At 47.6% G+C, this 8,270-nt stretch overlaps 1 protein-coding gene across 3 annotated transcripts in view; it reads left to right on the forward strand.

The window, feature by feature from the left end:
• MOB3C (MOB kinase activator 3C) overlaps positions 1 to 2,964 on the forward strand; it is a 25,577-nt gene extending 22,613 nt beyond the window's left edge. For 2 of the 3 annotated variants that reach the window (XM_035894245.1, XM_009638795.2), the window contains one exon: positions 1,592 to 1,713. In XM_035894245.1, the coding sequence (XP_035750138.1) occupies positions 1,592 to 1,621 (30 nt within the window). In that variant the 3' untranslated portion in view covers positions 1,622 to 1,713. Of the gene's footprint in view, positions 1 to 1,591 lie in introns of all 3 variants that reach the window. The other variant, XM_035894246.1, reaches the window with a different exon arrangement.
• Positions 2,965 to 8,270: the final 5,306 nt, after the last annotated feature.

Below are 8,270 nucleotides of genomic sequence, written 5' to 3' on the forward strand. Positions count from 1 at the left end.
CAGGGATTGTGGGATGAAGGAGTTCTTGGTTTCCAAGCCTGCCTCTTGCTGAATCTCCCTTTCTGCCTCAGTTTCCCTTTTGTCAAGCTTCTTTGGGATGTGATTTCTTAGCAGCAAATCTTGGGAGCTGAGAATGAGACAGATCCTTTGTACAGGCAGAACTAGTGAAAGGCAGCGATTCACTCTCTTAACAAACCAAGAAATATGGGGGCGGAGGGAAGCTGTGCACTTGCTTCCTTGAGAAGGCCGGGTCGTGGTGCTGGGCAGCAGCATTGGCAGAGGTCCAGCTGGTTATGTACTAAGGCAGAGCTGTGGGGATTTCCAGAGTGTGATGAATGCCTTGCACATTTGGGCCCAGCCTGAGGAGCTCACAGCGGCTTGGCAGTCCACTGGCCGCCCCAACCCATCCTGATCAGGCTGCCTTTGTGCGTGGTGCTGTGCTAGTGGGGTGGGCTGGATGTGTTGCAAGAGGCTGTTCACAGTGTTCCCACCGCCCTCTTCTTTCTCCTTCTGGGATGTTTGCAAACACTTCCTGTTTGCAACATGATTTTGTGGCAGAGCATCGGCTTTTCATTTGATGGCAGGGTTCTACACTTGAGTCATTTTGCATGTTACTCCTACAGAGAAGCCTTCTCTGCCACTTCCCATGGCAGATTTTAAAAACAAAGCCCTTAGCACTGAAGAGCTGAGCTTGCAGCTTCTGTCCCCCTTCGTTATAGGACTAAAGGGCCTTTTATAGGGTTACTCAAGGGTCATCCTACTTTCCTAGTTCTTCTTTTTCCAGAGTTGCATCCTTCTTTCTCTGCAGACCAGTCCTACTTCAGATCTATTTTGGGAGTGTGAAAGGGTCTGTGTGCATATGCAGATTCAGAAGCCATGGACCTCACGAGCCAGAGACTTGCCTTGCTGCAGCGGTGTAGATGATTTGCAAGCCATTAGTTGAGCTCCGCAAGGCAAGGACAAAAACCATCTTCCACCAGTTGAAAGCTGGGCACCTTCCTATAATGCAGCTGGCACAACGCCATCCTGGCGAAAGAAAAGAGTCAGCCTAAACAGAGCTCGCTCTTGCAGGAGGTTTCCTGTGGCCCTCTATTATTAGCACTCATTTGTCTTGCAGCGTGACCACGGGATCCCTTGCCAAAACCACAGGTCCTTCGGGTGAGCTGTTGTCACTTCCCGGAGTGAGAGCCGGCAGCTCTGAGAAGCAGCTCCCTGTCCCACCTCCCTAAGCAGTCACAAACAGGGGCTCTGAGAGTGGCACCACCTGGCTGCTCTGTGGCCAAGTCAGAGGCAGGACCTGCATCTTTCAACATCTCAGCCAATGCTCTTCCCTTGGACTCGCTCGCAAAGCTAGGGCACGGCCAAAATAACCTTGTGCCACAGAGACCAAGGAGGACGCCAGGAAGGAGCTGCTGAGGCAGAGCAGTTCTCAGGAGGCTGGCGTGGGAAATAGAGGGATGCTCCCCAAGACTCCCACGGTCGCTTCCTTGGGTTGGTTTTGGACACCTACCAAACTGCCTGACATGTCACCCTACTAAAACCTGCCTTTTGCACTTACTGTTTCTTTCTCTTCTCTCCCCCTTCGATGCAGAAAGAAATGACAGAACGAATCTGCCACTGAAACATTTTGGCAGGCGAACTCAGCTGGCTCATTCGGAGTCCAATGGGACAAGACATCCTGTGGTGGGAGACCTCTTCCCAAGGACCCGCTCTGGGCATTTCAACTCAATGAACTATGAACACTGCAGAAGAGCCTCTTCAGGCCAGGGCCAAATTCTAAGCTTGCCAAGCATCAGATATATATTTTTTTTTTAATAGATCCCAGCCTCTGTTGTATGGTTCCTGTCTTAGAAAGCCACTGACTTACTGGAGAACAAGGCAAGCTTGGTTGACTTTTGCACACTCTGGTTTCTAAGACTCAATCCCATGTCTGATAACATCCCTTCAGCTACCTTTCCTCTTGTTTTGTCCTCGGCTACACTGATTTCCAAATGTTTTATTAGTGATTCCTGCCCCGTGAGCAGGCGTGACCTTGGCTACCGAGCAATGCCTGTTACCTTTCCCCGGTGCAGTGGGTTTATGATAACATCTGAGATCAGCTCTGCAAAGCTGGTGACATTTGATCCCAACTGCCTTCATGTGGTTAGTTGCTGATGTACTGTTTCTAACCATGAGCTATGAACGTCTCTTCTTCTGCCCTAAGTCATGCTTTACCAAAGGGACCCTTTTTCTCCCCAAGGGATTTTTCACACTTGGCTGAGGGGACTTCACAATGTTCTAAGATGCATCCAACACTGCTTGGACTAATGGCAAGGCGGCCCCATGAGAGAGGAGGTGAACTAGGCCACTTTTCAGTGTGATCAGCACAGTCTACCTGAGAAAGACTCAGAAAGTGGGGGAAACAACATTTTCAGCACGTCAGCATTTCCTGACATGTTGTCTTGGCTCAAGATCAGCAGATGCTGGCTGTAGAAATTGTTGGGTTTCCATTATCCAACCCTACAGCATAGTAAATCAGGTGGAGAAGGACTTCAGGAGACATCTAATCTACCCTGTTCTTCCAAAAAGGCAGGAACAGTCTTTCTTGAACCTTTTTGACCTTTTGAAAGGACACTATTGCTACCTGGTCTGTGCCACTATTCCCCTGAAAGGTATCACACCTCAAAATTTCTTCCCCTTCTGCTTGCAATGCCCGATAAACTAGTGTTGTGTTCCCTGTGCCATTTTTCTTTTGACAAGAGTTGACATCTTTTTTTTTCTTTTTTTACTGTTTTTGGGAAGTTAAAATCAAATTGTCTGAGCCACAGCATTTTTACGTTTGTGTTTCCTGTCCTTTTTCTGGGAAAGTTTTGTATACTAGGCACAGCTGATATTTATAATCTGGGGTTTGCCCACTTTTGGGGTAGGGAGGTTGTGGCTAAAAAATGTAAATATTTAGGCCAACATTAAAGTGCACAAGTGAATTTTTAGTGCTCAAAGCACTTATTTTGTTGCAAAAATCTATTTTTTTTAATCTTGTGTACCAGATGTATATTTTTACATGGAAATAAAACAGAGCAAAACGGACACAAAACCATCTGATACATCATTCCAATATTTTCTATGTGAAATAATCAGTAAAAGTTAAAATACTTTTGTTCTGTTACCAATTAAAGAAATGCTAATAAGCCTGCTGTACTTCATTCTTCCCTGATTCATCTGTAGTAAAACAGGCATCACTATAAAGCACCAAGGGTAACTTAAAGAGTGGATTTCCCCTGAGAGCTGCAGCACTGATGGATCTCAATGCCATGTTGAGACCTCAGCTTGCATCTCAGAAAGCAGCTTGACATAGGCTAACGGTGCTGGTCTGCATCCTCCCCTTGCAGACTTCTCACCAGCATCCCACATGAAGGGATTTTTCCAGTGATGCATGGTGATGAGTTTCGCTCACTGCTTTTTCCAAAGGTGTGTGGTTCCTGGGATCAATCTTGCAGCCTCTTCTTGCAGTCAGGAACCGCAGGCACAGACCACTGTGTGGTGCAGAGGCAGGAGATGACAACAGCTCTACTGGGAACCTTCTGCCTTCTTGAGGAGCGAGGCTTAGTTGGACTCAATGCACAGGATCCTCTGGAAGTTGGTAAGGTTGGGACTTATGGAGAAGCTGTCTCAACAGTGGGGTCTAAGGGATGAACTGATAGCAATCTACAGCTGCTTCATGGTGAGGTACAAAGATGACAGACTCAACCTCTTCTCAACAGTGGAAGACAGTGAGACAGTAACCAACAACCACAATCTGTGGCTTGGGAGGTTTAAATTAGACAACAGAAGTAAAAATCCAAGAGGGTGGTGTGGCCAGTGAACAGATACCCTGAGATGAAGCATTAACCATCCTCAGTTTGACAAGACTTGCTGTATATAATGCCCGTGCACAGAAGCCTGCTTATATTTTTGTCCTCCACATGGTCCTGCGGCAATGAGTTCCACCAGGTAATTATGCACTATGCATTACAAAAGGGAAGTGTACTTTGTTTATTTTTAAACACATGCTGGAGGATTTCAGCCCTCCTGCTTTGGGAGTGTTTCGTGTTGACCTCGTCTGTACCATGGAGCTCCACAGATTGCCGCAGAATGGAAAGTGTTGACTATTTCTGAAAGACCAACCTGCAGGCTCATCACAAGCAGCAATTTTAAAAATACTTTGTTTTGTTTGGGTTTTTTTCTTTTCTTTTTAACCTAGTTTACCCAAGGAATCACAGCTCATGATTGTGCTGTGACAACTGGATCTTCAGTACCTGTGGAAGCAGTGTAGGAAGGGGACGGAGGGAGACCTGAGTGAAGGTCTGCACTGTGTTCTGCTGGATGAGCTCAGCCAGCTTATTACACACCAGAGAGTCCACATGGGAGAATTTCACAGCCAAGCAGGATCACAAGCTCCCTGCTGGCTGGATTCCTTGTTAGCCATTAAGTGCTGGGTGTCAAATTCTTCCTGTTAAATTAGTGCACGCCTTATCTCGTAGCATGGAAGTCACCCATATTGCCCAGTGTTTGTGCCCAAATAAAAGAGAAAAAAAAAATGTTTGCAAGCACTCTCCATCCCAGCAGGCAGCAGCATGTACAGGCTGAGCATTTTGCTCCCTTCAGCTCTGAACTCTGCCACTGCAATGCTTGTGCAATAGAGAAGACAAATCTCAGACCACCCCTGCATCCACATTCCCCCTTTGCCCTGACATCAGCTCCTCTGTCTGTGGGGTTGCCGCTCTCAGGGGTATTCCCCACATTCAACCACCTGCTCCAGGGCTTTCATCTCCACTGAGAGTCCCAGCCTCGTGCATGGGGGGCAGAGGGAGCTGTGCCTCTTACCAGAGCATCTGAGGCCTCCTGGCTGAATTGCTACCACATTTATGGGGCGAGTGATGAAGCAGCAGTGGATCTCTGTAGGACCATCCACTGCCAGAAAGGTCATTCTGTCTCTCTCCAAGACATTCCCAGCCTGGAGTGTTTAATGCCTGAGCACAGCAGAGATGTTTATGACGCAAATGCGCTGAGATAAGTATCTAAGTCAAACTTCTCCTACTTTCAGGAGGCTGAATTGTGTCTCTGAGGCTCCAACATCCCCAGAGCTTCAACAAACATCCGTGCACAATTTGAAAGCAGGCAGGAACCCTGGGATGCATTAAATATGCACGTAGCTCTTGTTAGCCCCAGCTCCCCGAATGACTCATCTGCTCAGCTGGCTGCCAGGTGCCTAGGACTCATTTGTCTCTTGGCAAATTCCCTGGGTTCTCCTGACGAAGGGGAGATGTGCCACTGCCAGGACTTTATCTTCCTTCTCTGCAGCCATGTCCTTTGGTACCAAACAAAAGGCTGTGGTACCAGTCACCAGGTCAGAGGGAGGCTGGCATGGGAGAGATTCTGCGCTATGCAATGTCTGCAGACACTGGAGAATTTAGGAATAGCCTCGGATGGGGGGAAAAAGGGCTTTGTGGAGCATAATGGCTCCTGTCCCAGTGCCACAAGGATGGGACATAGAGAGGGCATGGGCTCAGCCAGTGGAGCATACTGCCTTTGGCCGGGCATACGCAATGGTCAAGGCTGACCTACCCTGGCAGCGGCCCCATGGGCAGCCCAGTGGCGTCGGGACATGGGGTGGTGGTGGGGGTTTGCTGGTCTGAGTGGTGGCTCCTGGGTTTAAGCCTGCCCAGGCTAAGGCTGGACAGTCCTAGGTGAAAGGCCACAATAACCATGATATGATCTGGTCTGAGATATTCCCCGTGTCTTGGTGAAAGCTTGTAAAATGTAAAAGAATACTTGGGAAGAGAGAAAAAGGAGCCAAGAAGAAGCCGTTGTTTCCATCTGTCCATGCTGGGAGATGACCATGAATCCACTCGGGATCAGAAAGGGATGAGATGGGTTAACAACACTAGATCCATTCCTTGATTGCTTTCTTGGTGGTGGGGGAAGATACTGATTCTAGCAGAGAGTTTCACAACTAGAGGCAGGAGTGTTTCTCTTGAACGGGTGCAGCTTTTACTTTCTGGAGGCTGATGGCTTTGCTAGCACAGCCTGGTCGGCTAGATTCCCTCATGGAGGTCAGCGAAGGACAAATGACTCATAAGTGTCAAGAAAACCTCGAAGCAAGAGTGTGGCATTCAGCTCCCTGCTGAAAAGAGACCCTGCGTCAGAGCTGAAATGCCAGTGGTGCGTGGGGGACTACTGCACGTCTGCATGGATGCAGAACATAGCAACAGCAAATGAAAGAGTCTCTTTCCGTACACAAGAGAGTCCCTTTCTATAGAGGTGGCTGCAGGGAAACAAAAAAAATAGCACGCTCTGCCTGCAAATTTCTTGAAGTTTACAGTCTCAGTGGAACACGATCTATTCAGCTGCAATGAGGCACCTTACTTGACAGTTTCAGATACTGGGTGATGGCATCTGCTACTGACAACCATGGGGCAGGACTCACTACCTGTGTAGTCACTTAACAGGCCACATTTTGACTGCCCTGGGGTCTCTGGTCTCTCCCAGTGTCTGAGCTCACCTAACCTTTCCCCCATCCAAGCTGGCTCACCTCTGGGGCCAGCCACGGGTTCCTCAGCAGCAGCAAGTATAACTGGGATAGATAAGATGATACCCACTGGATTCTAGGAGAGTCCAGCAGCTCCACGACTACTACTTCTTGAAAGTATCTGGCACTTGTTCTCACAAATCATGTGTTTTGGTGGAAAACTTGAAGGAAGTTTGGGACTTTGCAGGAACGCTGGATTGTAGGGCGTCTCTTGCAGAACAGTTGGGTCCTGGGTTACAGGGTTCCTTCATACTCAGCAAGTGGTGGTATGCATTTAACATCCTCCTGCCAGCAACAATAATCACAAGGGGAAGGAAGAGGATCCGTATTTTCAGGATTCTTAAACTTGTATGACTCTTTAGCCTGTGTTAGAAGGAGAAGCTTCACCACCATTTGGGTAATCCTCCAGCAGCTATTTAATAAAATTAACTTTAATGAAGCTGTACCACCTGGGAGTTGCCATACTGGAACAGACTTCTCCTTTGTCATTTGTTATTTTATATCCACTGGACCAGTTACCAATTGCTTTCGGCTATGCCCTGATGATGGGGCAAGGTAAGCATTTTGCCATCCATTCATGTGGCTGTCAGGTAAGCGTATGTAAGAGCTGGCAGACTTGGGGCAACCTGCTGTAGGCACCCTGGGCTGGAGGCTAGGACCAGCACTACACTCATGGTCTCCCTCCTGTGGGTCTTACTCATCTTGCAGTTTTCCAGTAGTGCCAGGATTCTCCACACTTATGTGCACTGGAGGGAATAAGAGCTGAGATGTACACAAGGTCTCAGTCCCAGCCTACACTAGCAGGGTGGATGTGCTGGTTTGGGTAGCTATGTATAGGTGGAGATGATGTTATAGAAGGCCTTGATTTCTAATGCTGTAGCACAATGTTTTGCTGTTTTGGTGACTTTGGTAATTTCTGAGGACTTGTTTTCTTTCAGCCCTTGGATTGCTCCTGTAATCCACAACTGGCCTTGTTAGGAACTCAGCTAACATCTTCTCTGTGCTGGAAGCAGCAGCCCCAGCATCTTGTCTAAGTCCTTCTTGCTTGACTTCGCAATCTGCTCGATATTACTGCTCTCTGATGCACAAATAAATACCTCAGCAGAACAGGAATACAGTGAAATGAAACTGGGATGCTGCATTTGAAAATGTCGCCATTCAGAAGGAAAATCATCTTCCCACTTCTGTTCCTAGCAGTTACAACAATTTCCTCTCCAAGACACCCTTTTTGTGCTATGACTTCCAAATTCATTAAAACTCAATGATGTTCTTATGTCATCTTAACTCACCTTACTATCTTGTAACCAGCATATAGCAATAGGAGGATTAAGAAAGCCCCTTCTCCTGCACAAGCACCTAACAGAAGGCTCTGCGAGCCTCCCTTTTTGGTGCTGAGCACTCACAGCAGCACCTCTCATGTCTAAGCAACCCAGTTGGGTAGGATGAGGAGATCAACCCTCGCTTGTCAAATTGACTTTCTCAGAGTTCTGCTCACCCCTGGCCCCAAGACTTTTGTTTTATCCATGTACAAATACTGTCTAAACCTCTAGACAGTGCAGACAGATGTGGCATGCACAGTGTCATAGGATGAAACTGTGGCATCCAGAACTTTGGCCAAAGAGGCTGCTACTCATCTGGGTAACATCCCAAGGATCCTGAGAACATGAGACAGCTTAGCCCTGTTCATTTTAATAAGAATCATAGAATCATAGAATCATAGAAT

Source organism: Egretta garzetta, unplaced genomic scaffold (genome assembly GCF_000687185.1).
Source record: "Egretta garzetta isolate BGI_Z169 unplaced genomic scaffold, ASM68718v1 scaffold145, whole genome shotgun sequence".
Lineage (NCBI taxonomy): Eukaryota > Metazoa > Chordata > Aves > Pelecaniformes > Ardeidae > Egretta > Egretta garzetta.